General features: G+C 47.1%; 1 protein-coding gene across 1 annotated transcript in view; it reads right to left on the reverse strand.

Moving 5' to 3' along the window:
* KDM4B (lysine demethylase 4B) overlaps positions 1-17,495 on the reverse strand; it is a 168,234-nt gene that overhangs the window by 110,140 nt on the left and 40,599 nt on the right. Inside the window, 1 exon segment of the mRNA XM_030540250.1 lies at positions 8,374-8,567. Coding sequence (XP_030396110.1) covers positions 8,374-8,567 — 194 coding nt within the window.

Consider the following 17,495-nt stretch of genomic DNA (forward strand, 5'->3'; position numbering starts at 1 on the left):
AGTGTAAATGCAGCGCTGCTCCTGCCTCACATGATCACTGCGTCCTTCACTATAGCACCACCTGCAGGCCAAACTGTGTCTGCTCAGACAGCATGGGAGTCTGCAAGAAGGCTTGTTTGAATACCAGCAGTATGGTATGGTTTGGTTTGTATTGATTAACTAATGACTGCGGTATATGAAGCCTGAAAGCCTGTATTAATAACTCACTGCTGCATTCCTCCCATCTATCACTGAATTACAGGGGGATGCAACTCTGCATCTCAATATATCATTCCTTTCATGAATCCCAGAGTGATCAACATGCGCGCACAGATTCTTAATGCAGAAGCCACATTCCAGAGCAGCTTTGACCAAACACAGTTGGGTTACTGAAGGGAGTAGGGGGAGCTGCTCTGCCTCTTAATATCCCCCATTAAAAGAAATAAAGGGAATATATGTATTACCCTCCCGCCCCCCCCCCCACACACACACACCCACCCCCCAACTGAAAAGAGCCTTGCTTTGGCAAATCACCCCAAGCGCAAATGGTGCTTCGACTAATCCATAAATCAATCACCATCATAAATTCTACCCTCCCTCCATTCAAAACTGCAGAACCATAAAACAGATTACATGGAGGAACAGAGGCTGGATGGCTCCCTGCAGCTCACAAATTTCCTGTCACTGCATGAATGGCCTTCCCCCTACTTCCCCAAGCCCATAAATCTTTCCTGCCAGAAGGGAACATGCAAACAATGCAAGGGCGCAGTGCACAAATACTAAAAGCAGCCAGCCCTATATGCTTCCCATGTGAGGCTGCTGAAGGTGTCAGTAGGAAGAAAAAAATACTTTCTCTTGTGAAAATCTCCCAAAGAAAAGAGTGAAAAAAATAAACATAGCCGAGAAATATCTACATGAAGATGAATCAAAGGAAAAAACTCTCAGTGCAATGTATTTAAAGTGTTCTCAGTTTCCTAAAGGTCAACAGGCACATTCAAGTTTCCAGCTAATCTACCCTTAAGAGACTCACATGCTCTCCAGAGTGTACGGGGTTAAAGGGATCCCACTAATCAAGTTTGATCACACAAATGATTGATTTAACATTTGAACATCCTTGTGCTGTTGCCGCCGTGGGAGAGTAATAACCAGAAGGCAATAATGGGGTGAGACACAAATATCCCTCCCAACTCCCCCCTGTTGCCAGACAATTCAGTACCAAACACTAAACCCAGCAGTCTGAAATGAGACTGCACCAAGCTCAAAGCGAATTGCAACATATGTGAGGGTGTGTTAAAGTGGGTGGGGGGTAAAGACCACCACATAGGGGAGATGGGGATAAGCAAGGATAAAATGTCCTGCCTCTGCATTTAGCACTGGGAAGGAAAGAAGCTGGCACAGCTGAGCTTCACAACAGCATTAGGCAGGTCATTTTCTTTATCCAAGATCACTCCCGAGGGATTAACATCTTCTATTCTGGAGGACGGGGAGGGCAAGGGTTCCGGCCAAGAGAGCTGCAATGCACCCTGAGACAATAATGAAAAACAAAATCTGCAGCCAAACTATCAAATCTTTTCCATTTGCAGCTGCTACAGTCTGCGCCATTGGTCAGGAGAGAAGGAAGGAGGGTTCTTAAATACATTCCATTTCCAGATAAACATATCTGAGCACGGAAACAAACATTTGTCAAATTTACCTCCCCATTTCATCTCCACTGAAAAATACTGGGATTTAGGCCCTAAGAATGCTGGGATCAGAAACAGGCTAGTTACGAGTATGGCTGAGGCAAGCAAGTTTCTCATACGGTTTCCTGACCATTGTGGACAGAGATTTAGCCTACGCAGGGAAGCCTCCTCCCATATTGCTTTGACTCATGCTATGTTTTTGGAGAGAAAGTTTTAAAGAACATTACTCCACTGGTGTTTGGGGGGAAAAAAAGATCCAATAGTGCGACTATCCATATATAGGGATGCTCTCAAAACATCTAAGTCACATCCTTATTACACACTCAGTGGGCTCCACACCACAGATCTGAGGCTACCTAACAGTATGAGACTTACTGTCTCATGTACATAACCAACTAAATCCACAGTATCAAACTCATTCACAATTTAAGGACTTGTTTAGGTACTGAGTAATTCTTCATACTAGGGCAAAGACATATTTCAAATGTAACTCAGTTGTGCACTTCAGGGTAAGGGTAGATTAAAGGCTATATTAGCTTTAACCTCAATGGCCAGCTTTTTCAAAGCCCAGAACACAATTAAAAATTGTTCAATTGTAATTAACCGCACCCTCCAAGTTAGGAATTCATGCTCTAACTATATCTCAGCAGACTAAACAAGCTGCATAAAGGGAACCAATGACAGCAGTTCTGCTACTAACTTGCTCTGTGAAATGGGTACATATTAACACTCACCTACTTCAGAAGGCTGTTTCGAGGCAATGTCTGGAAAGCACTTGGAAATCTTCAGATGGCAACAAACAGTGTAAAGCAGTGTTATGCCCTCGAGGGCTGATTCAGATACCTTAAATCTGCATGACTGCTACTGCAGCTTTGAATGGACATAGTGACCAAGCTTCAACATAGGATACAAGAGAGCTTATATAAACTCAGGCTAGGTCTACATTGAGGCAGGAGTCGACCTAAGATACGCAACTTCAGCTACACAAATAGCGTAGCTGAAGTCGGCGTATCTTAGGTTGATTTACCTGGCCGTGAGGACAGTGGTGAGTCGACTGCTGCTGCTCCCCTATCGACTCCGCTTCCATTTCTCGCCGCGGTAGAGTTCCAGAGTTTGTGGCAGAGCGATCTGAGATCGATTTTTATTGCGTCTAGTGTAATCGCGATAAATCGATCCCCAACAGATCCATCACTACCCACTGACCCGGTGGGTAGTGCAGACATACCCTCAGTATATGGCACCTTGTAGCATTACTATTGTCATGGCTTCAACACAAATTTTTGAGTTCACAAAGGCTGAGACAAAAGACGTCCCTCAGCAGAGTGTGATGAGCAGAGAGCATTGGTCTTGGCATTCAGTTTAGTTGCTTTTGCCATTATAAAGTCAAGTCTCCTGCTAATGTCATTTGACAATTTGCTGCATTTTAAAGCTCCACATATGGGTATATAAGGTAATTATACATAATATGTATAATTGAGACAGCAAAAACTCCTACCACAAGAGGTTTAATATAGGCTGCAAACTGGAATAAATTCAAAACTTTAGAAAATGAAGACAGACTATGAAAAGGTTGTAATTAAGCTACTAATGTAAGAGGAACAGTATATTATAATTAGGGAGAGACATGCAAGCAAGAGACTCAATCTGGCAGCTCCATGACTGTGAAGCTTAAAATGAAATTACTCAACAGCTCAAAGTTTCCTGAAGCGTTGTTTGAGTCGAGGTGCCCCCTTCCTACCTCATGCCTCAAAGAAACAGCCACATGGTCATCACAACACGCTACAGATGAATCTGAACATTGGAGAATCAAAGGAGGTATGATCAAGCTTTTCCGACAAGAGGCAAGCAAAACACAGTGCCCCCTTTGGGTTGATCTCTAAGCAGGAACAGCACCAGCTGAGGACAGACACGGTTACCCATCTCTTCTCCCAGGGTGTGTGTGATGACCTAGAAGAGGTGTAAGTCAACAGGCGGACCACGGGTCAAATATGGACCGCCACACACTTTTGAATGGACCCTGAAATCTTTTTATTTAATCATCATTATTGTTGTTGTTTTATTAGACTCCAGAGAACATATCCTTGATTATACCTTGACCAAGAAATTTAGATCTTGACAAAAATAACTGACTACCCCTGATCAAGAAGCTGAAGAACCACGGCAATTGTTTAGTGAGAGTTTGGAAGCAGAGAGAAAGCTGCCCTTCTTGACACCTTCTCTCTCTCTTATCACTGGATGACCCTCCACTGTCTGTGCATTTCACTTTACTCTCAACATTTCGCATCTGCTTCCCTTGGAAATGAGATTGGAGGAGGAACTGATTTTGCCACAGTTTGTTCTGCTCAGTCTATGAAAGTGAAGTAACACAAGGAGGCGTTGGCACCAGGGCTTCTGTGCAATGAAATAGAAACACACATATACAAAACAAGCAGCTGTACAAACAGTTTATACTCAGGGTACTAAGAAGTCATCTTCATCCTCTGAAATGCAAACATTAATTGTAACTCCCATACCAACATACACAATCCATGCTTTGTGGGAGGCTGACTTACCCCAGAGGACAGGAATGGAGAGGCTACTCCACAGTGACTTGTTCTGGGCACACTCCCCACTGAGATTCATCCACACAAAATCTCTCTCCTATATCATATTGCATGCCTCCCTCTCCTGTGAGAGCCTTATCATATTCACTCTGTGTTCACTGGAAAGAGTCCTGAGGTGGCTTTCCACAGTCCAAACTTTCCTCACCTTCCTGGAGGAGAGTTGAAGGGCTTCTTCCCTTTACCAGGTCCACTGAAAAGTAAAACTTGGAGGGGGATAATTCCAGCAGAACCCACTAGGGCCAGAGTCTGGGAGGCAACCTCATTTAGCCTGATTTCTGCCCCGTTCCCGGCAGGAGGAGGAGAAGTAGCCTTTTAGGTTGGGCAAGATCCCCTCCATTGCAAAGCAGGACTATTCACTAGAGACCTGACAGCATCATTCTGGATTAAACTAAAGAAACCTAAAAAAAAAATGATGTGGATAAGAAAAAAATTTATATTTACATGTGTCTGGGGGGTATATTTATTTATTTGATGGACTACTTCGAGCAGGTGGAAGATCACCAATATAGAAAGGATCATTCAGTTTCAGTGTAGAAATATCTCTAGCTTACAACCTAACAATAGCCCTCCCTCTATTATTGCAGAGCACAGAGCCAAACTGGTCGAGTTTGTAACTCTCTGCACTCCTGCTATTCCCCGAGGTGCCTCTAAGATGATCACTGCCAGGGTCGAAGAGTCTATAAAAAGGATAAAGAACGCTGGGAAATTTCCACAGAGGTGCGGCCAGAAAAACAGAACAATCATTACAGACATTTCTGAGGCCAGCCTGCTGTGCAGGAGTCTCTGCTCTGAAATTCAGGAGCTCCCCCCACTGATCTGTAGCAGCACAGCAACCATAGCTGGGAGATGAGAATTGGCTAGCATGCCTGAAAATTCTCAGGTCTGCTCAGAGCCGTTTGCAGACTCCAGACTCGTTATCAATGTGCTTTCACAGAAGAGCTTCAGAAATCATTAATTGGAGCTGTCAGGGTGAAGAGCAAGGAGGAAGAGACTTGGGCAAGTGATGTGCTCTAGTCTTGCGCTTAAGGGAACAGCGGAAGTCCTGCCAAACTAGCAATGGCATCTTGTCAAAACACATCTACCTTTGTGTTAGAGACTGTCATCTATATAACAAGCTCAGCCCAGCAGAAAAATGTTTTGCCCAACCCAGGGCCTGACCTCAACATCCTTCTTTTTCATAATATTTGCTTTATGTAATTGGTTACAATACAAAACCTGCCCAGCCACTGAATGGCTGGGTTACTCTAAAATCTTACCCACCCTCCATTGCTAAACATGGCAAAATCAGCTCTCCACCAGTTGCAGAGTACTCTCCTGTAATTTTAATGGGCAAAAAACAAAAAATAAATACACACACAAATCTCGTAAGTCCCTTTAAAAGCAGGTTTTATCATTTCTCCTCCCCAGCCCATGCACAAATGTCTGGTGATTGCTCTCTCCAACAACTGTGATTCCTCTTTACTTCTCCACTAGGAACTGGGATTCAATTTTTGCAGGTCTCCTCTTGCTTCACCTGCCCCCACCCCCAACTCCTGAGCAAGATGAAAGAAACAAAAGCAGATTAAACCCTCTAAGCGCTTTGGCAGCTGTTGGCTCTACGACACAGGTTGAGCTTTCAGTTCTTCTGTTTTGCCTCCTTCAGGTAACTGTGCAGCACACACAGTCATCCTTAGCTAAAAGCTCTACTTCAGCCCCTGTTTCTGTGGGAAACTTGTGGGAATCCCACTGTTTAATGCAGAACTGGTATTGAGGGAAGCCGCAACAGCATTACAGGAAGGGCTGGTTGTCCTTTTGATAAGCATCACTGCCCGTTACTTATATTACTCCACAAAGAATTTGTGAAACTGGAAAAATGCAGGGTAGAAGGGCAACATTTCAAGTCAGGCCTCATATACCTACAGTGCCATTTAAAAATGGCTTCTTTCCTCTAGATTCTACAGGTCTGGTGAATCTTACACGGATTTAACATGCGCAATTTCAGCTTTACGCGGTCGGCAAAAAAAAACAAAAAGGAAAACAAAAATTTTAATACTGTACTTGTAGTGCGGGCGATTCCGCCCGTCATTCAACTCAATGTCATTTTGACTATACTCGTTTTTCGCTTTACGTGCTCACCGCAGAATGGAACCCCCACAGCCTTTATTCTTAAACCTTCACCCACAAAATCCAAATGCTACTGCGCAGGGTCTTTGTACACAAAGCAGCAGCAGCTATTTTGGTGCTGGGCCTATGTTTCTCTCAAGAGATAAACTGGTCTCATTCCTGTTTTCTGAAGGCAACACTCCTCTTCTGGCGTACAGAATGAAAAACCTCAAGAAACAAAGGAAAAGGGGCTGACTATGCACAAAGGTGTAAAGGAGTGACAGGTGTCATTAAAACCACATGTCCCCAAATGCAAACCCTGTTTACATTAAAGACAGGTTCTGCATTCAGCATTTTAGAGCACACATTTTACATCAACTTACATCTATTTGCTGATGTGTGGCTTTAGACTACCAAAACCAAGACTTTACACTTTACCTTTCCTCATGTTCACTGCTACATAGTTAAAGGATAGCAAAAATTTCTGATGTGCCTCTGGCACCACCTAGTGGAAACCAGGGACCAAATACAGATGATTTTGGATGTGCTGCTTCCAAAGACAGAGACAACTTGATGGTATCTAAAATGAAAGTTTGTCACTTTTTATTCAGAGCCCAGAGATCCACTTCTCCTCAAGTCACACTAGTTTATCATAGAGTGCTTAACTGCTCCTGTAGGTCCTTTCACCTCTGCCTGAATAAGAGAAACCGTGAAGCCAGGTGAGCCACAAAAATAGATTAATATCTTCCATTGGGTGATTCAAAGATTTGCACCAAGACCACGGCTGAATGTGACACAGACCAGCCCCTCCTCCCCATTCCCTCTGTATTGTAATGGAACACCATATTTATCCATTACAGGCTCTTTCCTCCTGGCAACTCTCATACACCCGCAGGCTCTATCAGCCTGGAAATAAGTGGCATCACTGGGGACTCATATTGTTGAGAGACGGAAAGATCTTGTCTGCCAGTGCCAGGGCACAGAGACAAGAGCTTTACTGTGACATTTAAGCTTGAATTTGCATGCAAATGTCAATATTTATTAGTCACATCAAGATCCCCAGCAAATCACTCTTTTGGGTTGCCAAGTCTCTCTGGTTATACTTTTAACAGAAGGAAGCCTGTGGAAACCAAATATACAGGCTTTTTATAAGCTATTTAATTCCATCTTCCCTGACCCCTCCATTTCACCCTATTTATTGATCATTTTCATAGAAAGTTAGTTTTAACCAGGAAATGCATAAGCACCTCCAAAAAATACTTAATATGCTGATTCAAGAATCAGCCAGGAAAAAGTAATTCCCTCAGCTTCCTCCAGAGATTGGGAATATCTGGCATATTGAACTGCAGAAGCTTACGATAACAGATGCCGTCTGCCCCAGAGCAAAATGTGAGGACTGCAGTGTTTTAATACTAAAGTGCTTCGGCAGTGCTCATGTTTCACTGTCACTGTTTGCTTATGTGTCTCAGCTTCAATCCTGTGCATTCATTACAAAAAGTCTCAATGTTGAAATACAGCTCTCACTGTTTTTAGCCCCTTCCCTCCCCAAGAGCCCTATTCTCTTATGAACACCCTTAAAGGAGGATGTCAGAGCCAGGACTTATACTTCAAAAAGTGAGACAGCAAGACAGAGAAGTGAAGGAAAGATAATGTATTCAAATGGCAAGTAGGAGAGAAAGAGTGGGGAAAGAGAGCCTGTGTAGACCTCTATTGAAATAGCCTGCAAAGGAATTATAGTGTAGACTGGGTTTTCAGGAGTTTTTTGTGCAATAAAAGAAGCCAGCTGTTTATGTCAGTATAACTAATCTGAAGTCTAAGGGGTACTAACTTACAGTGATGTCAACTTTATGACCAAATATATTCACTTTCATCTTATTGTCAATTACTAGCAGTTGGCTTCCTATCAAGGTTGTGTATTGGGGTGATACACAAGACCTTATATAGACGCAGAACATGAGGCTAGGATAGTGTCCGAGCAGAGACAAAGGTTCACGACTATTTCTCTCATCAACATTCTACCCACTTACCAGGATTTCGGCTCCCCAAAATGTAGGTAGTTGATGCTGTAGAGATCCATGTCCTCAGTATGCCATGCAAATGTTGTTTTCCACATGCCGAAATAAAGGTAGGGGGTGTTCACACCTTCTATGATAATCCCACATTCATGCTCCACCATGTCCAACAGGGTGTTCAGATTCCCAATATTCCATTCTTCTACATCCTACAAGACAAGAGGGCTCCATTCAGCATACTCAAAGCAGAAACATATCAGGAGCTGCTTTAGCAGAACAGACTCATAATCCTTGATCTGCTCCAGTATTCTGTCTCTAAAATTTGCTGAAGTCAGGTACTTCATAGGTACAATACGACACAACAAAGAAATAAGGGCTAACTTCCTGAGCCCAAAGAGGGATCAATGCATGCTTTGAAACATGACAGTGATAGACCTTGCAACATTTTTATCTTGGTTAATATGAAGTCAGATGCTACTCTTTTATATAAAGAGATGAATCTTTTTTTTTTTTAAATCTATATATTTTATGCAGTGCAGTTTATGCCCTACATCTTGTCTTCCCCCACCCCCACCCCCCAAGTGATTACAAAAGCTGTAAGATACACAAAAAGGTTAAAAGGAATTATGTTCACATCCAAAATTTTCTCTCTTTAAAGCCTAAAATTTGGATATAAATTTATTCTAACATCTTATGTTTTCCAGACAGGCTTCTGTGTCTGCACTAATTCAGTCCCTTTAAGTTCCAATCATTTCCAATATATTTGTTTGTTTGTTTTTTAAATAAATGTTCACCATATACTAAGGAAAGGTTTTGCTACTTCTTTGGTAAGGCTTCAAGATAGTGTTTAATCAGAAGCTGCATTATCTCCAGAGCAGGCACGTGTGTTCTGTGCGGGGTCCACCACTGGAAAACTGACTCAATCAGAAAAATAAAATTGAGTGACAGTAAAGTAAATTTACATTCTCTTTTCAAATAACTTTCAAGTGAAGGATCCACTTTGAGGACACTGATCAAGTGCACTGGACTGTATAGTGCCTATACCAGAAGATGGCTCTAAAGCAGCAGCAGTCCTTCACTGAACAGACTGTTAGATTCGGTGCTTTCAAAAGTGCCCTTAATTAATGAGAATACATGCAAAGCCAAAGTAAAATTACAGTGGCCCACCTCAAATGCTGGCCTAAAGATGTCATGAAGACAAAATTGGGATGTGGAATTATGCTATTTTCAAGATTTTAAGAGAAGCAACAGTGGAGAGAAAAAAAGTTTAATAGTTCCTGTTCGTTGGTTTTCTCCATCTCAGTAGAGACTGGGGCCATGTCTACATCTAAAACTTTACAGCGCTGGTTGTTATAGCTGTATTAGTACAGCTGTATAGGGCCAGCGCTGCAGAGTGGCCACACCTACTGCTAGCAGCGCTGCAAGTGCTGTTAGATGTGGCCACACTGCAGCGCTGTTGGGAGTGATGCATTGTGGGCGGCTATCCCACAGGGCACCTCGTCCCAAAGCGGCGCTGGGGCTTGTGGGAAGGGGAAGGAAGTGTGATTGTCCTTCTGCTTCCTGTTCCTGTTCCTGTTCCAACGGCCAGCGTTGCTTTGGTACACATGCGGAGCACTGTGGCAGCATTGTGACTCTAAAGCGGTTTTTCTGCATTATCTTTCAAGAATGGATCCTCAGGTACTGAATACCGTACTAATGACTATTGCCAGCACATCTCGCCTTACTGTTGATCTAATCCTTAGGCTGCTAAATGTGCGTGTGACTGACATTGAGGAGTGGGACAATGGTACTGAATCGCATCAATATGCAGACAGTACAGTGCTAGTGGCAATAACAGACATGCTCTGCTCCGTGGAGCGGCGCGTTTGGGCTCGGGAAACCAGCACTGAGTGGTGGGATCACATCATCCTGCAGTCATGGGATGACGAGCAGTGGCTGCAGAACTTTCGTATGAGGAAAGCCACTTTCATGGCACTTTGTGATGATCTCGCCCCCAACCTGCGGCGCATGAACACGAGATTTAGAGATGCCCTTTCTGTGGAGAAGCGGGTGGCTATTGCAATCTGGAAGCTGGCAACTCCAGACTGTTTCCGATCGGTGGCGAACCAGTTCGGAGTGGGAAAGTCCACCGTTGGAATGGTGCTGATGCAAGTTTGCAGGGCCATTAATCGAACACTGACAAGAAAAACCGTGACTCTTGGGAACGTGCAGGACATTTTAGATGGCTTTGCAGAAATGGGCTTCCCTAACTGTGGAGGGGCAGTAGATGGGACGCATATTCCTATTATCTCTCCACCCCACCTGGCATCGGAGTACATTAATCGCAAGGGGTACTTCTCTGTGGTTCTGCAAGCGCTTGTGGATCACCGTGGGCATTTCACTGACATTTACTCTGGATGGCCTGGAAAGGTGCACGATGCACGCATATTTAGGAACAGTGCCCTGTTCAGGAGGCTTAGGGCCGGGACCTTTTTCCCAGATCACAAGATAACAGTAGGGGAAGTGGAAATGCCCATTGTGATTCTGGGAGACCCCGCTTACCCATTAATGCCATGGCTCATGAAACCATACACGGGGAAGCTTGACAGGAGCAAGGAACGGTTCAACTACAGGTTGAGCCGCTGTAGAATGACTGTGGAGCGTGCTTTTGGCCGTTTGAAAGCCCGCTGGCGCAGTCTTTTCGGGAAGCTAGATTTGATGGAAAGCAGCATTACCGCTGTTATATGCGCGTGCTGCACCCTCCATAATATTTGTGAAGGAAAGGGTGAAAGGTTCAGTGAGGAATGGACCTCCGAGGTTAGACGTTTGGAGAATGAGTTTGCTCAGCCAGAGAGCAGGGCTAACAGGGAGGCCCAGGAAAGGGCTTCAAGGATTAGGGATGCTATAAGGGAGCAATTTGATGCTGAGAGCCAGCAGTAATGATTGGTGCATGTGTTGTGCTTTGCTTTACATTGCTGTGTATAATTAACCATTTCTATCACCAATAAAACATAGGGAAAGAAATACAAACCAAATCCTTTTATTTGTCATACAGTAAAAAACAGGAAAGGGGGTATGGGTAGTTCACCGTACATTCAGATGTTTTAATATTTCCTATTTTACTCAATTGAAACCGCCTGATGCAAGTCACCGTTGCTTTGCTGCAGGACGATTGGGGTGGAGTGCACTGGGTAAGAATTAAACATATCTTGGTTACTAGGTGACCTAATAGCTGTTGGGGGCAGCTGATGATAATAAGGAACTGGGTGCTGCATAAAGCTATTTTGAGGATACACAGGGGGACAAGTAACAGTGCTTTGGGAAGGCTGTGGGATATCACGGTTTATATTTGTCTGCATGGCTACAAGAGACTCAAAAGACTTGGTTTGCCGAGACAGGAGTCTCATCATCTGCCTGGCTATTCTTTTGGCAGACAATTCCTGTCTCCTGCTTTCAGTCAGCCTCCATTCCTGTAAACTCTGCCTCCATTCCTGTTCACTTTTTCTCCACTCCTCAGTCTTCCTACTTTCCCTGTTGTAGTGGTTCAGAACGGTCTTGATCAGCTCCTCTTTTGATTTCCTAGGATTGCGCCTCAAATTCTGCAATCTACGTGAGGCTGGTGACACAGCTGCATTACTCGAGTTGCCTAGAAAAAGTAGAGACAGAGACATGTAAAACACAGGGCATCATTGTTTATTATCAACTTTTGAAGGACACTGTAAACTGTAGGTAGCATCCCTCTCACATACCTCACATAACACTGTAGACTTCAAGAAAGCTGACATGTCTAGCAGTGGGGTGAGTACTTTTGCTTAAAATTCTCCCATGTTAGTGGGATGTCTTGGTTCCTGCTTGGAAGGGGGGCCGGGTGAGTAAAAAGCACCCCGCAGGGCAGGTTTCCCGCTTGGAAGGGGGGGTGGTGGACGGACAGAGCACACAGCAGGGCAGGTTTCCAGCTTGGAAGGGGGGATAGGCGAGGAAGAAGCACCCCGCAGGACACGTTTCCCGCTTGGAAGGGGGGGTGGTGGACGGACAGAGCACCCCGCAGGACACGTTTCCCGCTTGGAAGGGGGGGGGTGGACGGACAGAGCACCCCGCAGGACACGTTTCCCGCTTGGAAGGGGGGGGGGTGGACGGACAGAGCACACAGCAGGGCAGGTTTCCAGCTTGGAAGGGGGGGTGGTGGACGGACAGAGCACCCCGCAGGACACGTTTCCCGCTTGGAAGGGGGGGTGGTGGACGGACAGAGCACACAGCAGGGCAGGTTTCCAGCTTGGAAGGGGGGGTGGTGGACGGACAGAGCACACAGCAGGGCAGGTTTCCAGCTTGGAAGGGGGGGTGGTGGACGGACAGAGCACACAGCAGGGCAGGTTTCCAGCTTGGAAGGGGGGATAGGTGAGGAAGAAGCACCCCGCAGGACACGTTTCCCGCTTGGAAGGGGGGGGTGGTGGACGGACAGAGCACACAGCAGGGCAGGTTTCCAGCTTGGAAGGGGGGATAGGCGAGGAAGAAGCACCCCGCAGGACACGTTTCCCGCTTGGAGGGGGGGGGGGTGGACGGACAGAGCACCCCGCAGGACACGTTTCCCGCTTGGAAGGGGGGGTGGTGGACGGACAGAGCACACAGCAGGGCAGGTTTCCAGCTTGGAAGGGGGGGGGGTGGACGGACAGAGCACACAGCAGGGCAGGTTTCCAGCTTGGAAGGGGGGATAGGCGAGGAAGAAGCACCCCGCAGGACACGTTTCCCGCTTGGAAGGGGGGGTGGTGGACGGACAGAGCACACAGCAGGGCAGGTTTCCAGCTTGGAAGGGGGGATAGGCGAGGAAGAAGCACCCCGCAGGACACGTTTCCCGCTTGGAAGGGGGGGAAGAAGCACTCCGTCTGGATGCCTACGTGCTGGGAAGGGCGGGGGGGGGGGGTTTGGTGGATTGGGGCAGAGGAAACAGAGCGCCTTGCACTGGGGAGCCGTGCTTCTAGGTACCTGCCCTCAATTATCCCTAAACTATCCACAGGCTTTCATAATGCCAGACATATCACTGCTGCGTGTTACCAAGGAAGAGCGGGAGGGTCTTCTACAGGAATGCGGATACCGCCCTGGCCCCTATGCAGCTCGCCTGTGTGCGGCCATGGTCCCCCCACCCCTCGCTGCACAGTGGATCGGACGAGTTAGCATGAACGGGACAGGGACCACGGTGGCTCTACCTATAAACTTGTTAAAGCACATTGCACAAGATCTAGCTGCAACTTTTCAAGAGATTACTCAGGCAGATTACACAGATGTCATAGATCAAATCAATGGGCTATTCCATGTTTAGGCATGCTGGCAGTCAGCCATAACGAGAATCCTGCTAGCACAAAGCATTGCAATCTACTTACCACGAGCACGATCCTCAGCTTCCTCATCAACGTCCGCTTCCAGCTGCTGGGACTGGCTAGTCTCCTCAGGGCTAGAGAAGAGCTCCTGGCTGCCTGTGTCCTGAGACTCCGGGGTGTCCCCCTCAACGCCAGTAGTATCACTGTATTCATCCTCTACACCATCCCCCACGTCTCCCTGCTCTGAACTCTCCATCGTGCTTCTAGGATTCACGGTGGGGTCACACCCAAGAATGGCATCCAGCTCCTTGTAAAACCTGCAGGTTGTGGGGGCTGCTCCTGAGCGTCGGTTTCCCTCACGGGCTTTGCAGTATGCACTCCTCAACTCCTTAATTTTTACTCTGCATTGCAAGGCGTCCCGTTCGTAGCCCCTTCTCATCATGGACTGCGATATCTGACCATAGGTATCGTAGTTTCTCCTTCTAGAGCGCAGCTGTGTTTGAACAGCCTCATCTCCCCACACACTAATTAGATCCTGCAGCTCTGCATTGGTCCATGCTGGGGCTCGTTTGTTGCGTGGAGGCATGGTCGCTGAATGATTGATTGATTAATTGCTCTCCACGCCTGACTGAGCAAACAGGAAGGTGATTTTTGAAATTTCCCGGGGCATTTAAAGGAGGGGTCAGGTGAGCACAGGGCAGAGGAGTTTTCTTGATTACCAGAGAGGTATCCTCAGGTATGCTGGGATACCTGCTTATTCCACGGAGGTCAAGAAAAGCGCTGGTGAGTGTCTACATTGCATTACCAGCGCTGGATCACCAGCGCTGGATCCTCTACACCCGAGACAAAACGGGAGTACGGCCAGCGCTGCAAACAGGGAGTTGCAGCGCTGGTGATGCCCTGCAGATGTGGACACTCTCAAAGTTGCAGCGCTGTAACTCCCTCACCAGCGCTGCAACTTTCTGATGTAGACAAGCCCTGGTAAGACCACAGATGAGCACAAGATGGTAGCGGAAAGGTTGACCGAGTGCAGAATTTCCAAAAGGAAGCTAGCAGTACCCTCCCCCTCCCCCTCCGAGTGCCCCGTATGTATTCAAAATTGTTCTTGAAATACCTGCTTCAGCTTGCTTGCAGCACCTATAGGATTAGTAGAGATTCAAGTTGCATCCACACTATTGCTTTTAAAAAGCAATTTAACTTAACATGGTTTAAATGGCTAACTGTTAAATTAAACCTTTTTCACAACCATATTAAAAGTATCTCTACTGTTATGCCAAACACCAATTCTAATGCACTTTTCAATACATGGAAACATGGAACACATTAAAGGTAAGTGTCCCTTGATTCCACTTTTACATCAACCTGCACAGCACCTCAGAAAGAATCCCAATAAAAACACAAAAGGAAGTGGAACAATAGGTGTATGTAACTACATATTTGAGCATTCCAAAACCTCAGTGATGGGAGCAACATAAATATTAAGACAAAGCCAGTTATGAAGAGTATGCACATACATTTAAATGTCTGGTAATCCAATTACAGTTTCTGTTTATCTGAAGTGAATAACCCCTACTTACAAGGTTCAAATACCGGTGCAAAAATCAATTCTGAAAAGCGTTTTTGTTTGTTTGTTTGTTTTAAAGAATCAATATATTTCATGCAGGTTATCATCACTGGAAAATGCCACAGGCATGCAAGAGACACTAATATTAATGTTTTTAAGTCAAGTCAACAAACATTTTGCGTAACCACTGCTGTGGAAGGCCTCAATAATGTGTATTTATTCCAAGTCAGATAAGTGGGGGGGGGGGTGTATTTTTCTTTATACAGTCAAGTAGCTCTAGTGTAGAATGTTTGTTCCCAATGTTTGCTCTGTTGCGTATACAGAAGCACTACACATTTGACAGTGTGATCTCATTTTAACTGTCTAAATATTACAACCAGTCAGTCAACACTCCAGAGATGCAGTTTTCTACTCAAAAGGAAAGAAGGATGAGGGGACCATTGTATATTTCTCCTCTTCAAAGAGAACATTATTCTGATTTTTAGAAGTTCTTTATAACCACTATCTAGTCCAGGGGTCAGCAACCTTTCAGAAGTGCTGTGCAGAGTCTTCATTTATTCACTCTAATTTAAGGTTTCATGTTCTAGTAATACATTTTAATGTTTTTTAGAAGGTCTCTCTCTACAAGTCTATATATTATATAACTAAACTAGTGCTATATTGTAAAACAAACAAGATCATCAAAATGTTTAAGAAGTTTCATTTAAAATTAAATTAAAATGTTGATCTTACGCTGCTGGCCCGCTCAGCCCACTGCCGCTCAGAGGTTCCATCCACTGGCTTTTGCCAGCCGGGATCCTGGCTGCGGGACCCCCTCAGCCCACTGCCAGTCTGGGGTCCCAGCCCTGCCCACATACAGCAGGTATCTACCATCTCCCTGGTTCAGACCCATTCTCTTCCTCTCTCTCTGCCCTGAGCTAAGGGTGGGAGTGGACTGAGCACAGGGCGGGATGGTCTGGCCAGGAGCTAGAATGAGGGAGGGGGTTCAGGGTTGGGGCAGGTGGTTTGGGTGTGGGGGCACTTACCTGGGCAGCTCCCATTTGGTGTGAGGGGTGCAGGTGAGAATTTGAGTGGGGGTGCAGGAGCTCCCATTTGGTGCTCAGGGTGGGGCTGGGGATCTGCGGGGTGCAGGGGATGTGGGGGGGGCTCAGGATGTGGGGGGTGCAAGAGTCAGGGCAGAGGGCTAGGCACATATGAGGGGGGTGCAGGTGTCACGGTAGGGGGGCTGGGTATGTGTGAGGGTGTCAGAGTCAGGGCTGGGGTCACGCGGGGGGTTTGTGTGGAGTCAACAGAGGGCTGGGTGGTACAGGGCTCAGGGCAGGGGCCTGGGAGAGGGTGTGGGGCTCAGGGCAGAGGCTGGGTGTGTGTATTGGGGAAGGGGGGTCAAGGCAGAGGGCTGGATGATTGCCCCTCCAGAACGCCCAACCCCACCCACTCCTTGTCTTGACTACCCCCTCCTGGGACCCCACCCCCTATCTGTCTAAGCTTCCCTGCCCCTGGTCCCCTGATTGCCCCCTTAGGACCTTACCCTCTACCTGACCCCTGATTGCCCCAACCCTTATCCACACCCCTGCACCCAGACAGAACCCCCCGGACTCCCATGCCTATCTAACCGCTCCCCGCCCCCGACAGGATCCGCAGAACTCTGGACCCATACAATGCCCCACTGCTCCCTCCCCTGACCGTCCCTTCCAGAGATCCCCCCACCCTAACTGCCTCCCCAGGACCCTCCTTGCTCCCTGTCCCCTGACCCCTATCTGCCCCCCACCCCCTAACAGACCCTGGGACTCCCATGCCCCATCCAACCCCACCCTGCTCCCTGACTGCCACCTCCAGAACCCCCCCCCACACTAATCACTCCCCCATCCAACCCACCCTGCTCCCTGTCCCTTGACTGCCCCCACCCCTTATCCAACCCCCCCCCCCAGACCCGGACCCCTTACCATGAGGCTCCCCGCTGACCCAGAGTCCCGCCGCCACGCGCGCAGTGCCCTGAGGGGCGGGGAGGGGCTGCGCACAGCGGCAGGACTCCAGATCAGCGGGGACTGTCTTTCCCTTCCCACAGAGCCAAACGCTGCCCCGCAGGAGCACGCAGCCCCAGCCCCTAGAGCGCTGTGCTCATGGGGAACGGGGGGGAAGGAGGGGGAGGGGCCAGCGGCTTGCTGTGCTCGGCCCGACTCTCCAGCCCGCGAGCACAGACCCTGCAGCTTGCCGCGTTGGCAGGATTTTTAATGGCACACTGGGGTCCCGGCAGGCCCCTGTGTCCCATTAAAAATTGGCTC

Source organism: Gopherus evgoodei, chromosome 22, assembly GCF_007399415.2.
Source record: "Gopherus evgoodei ecotype Sinaloan lineage chromosome 22, rGopEvg1_v1.p, whole genome shotgun sequence".
NCBI lineage: Eukaryota > Metazoa > Chordata > Testudines > Testudinidae > Gopherus > Gopherus evgoodei.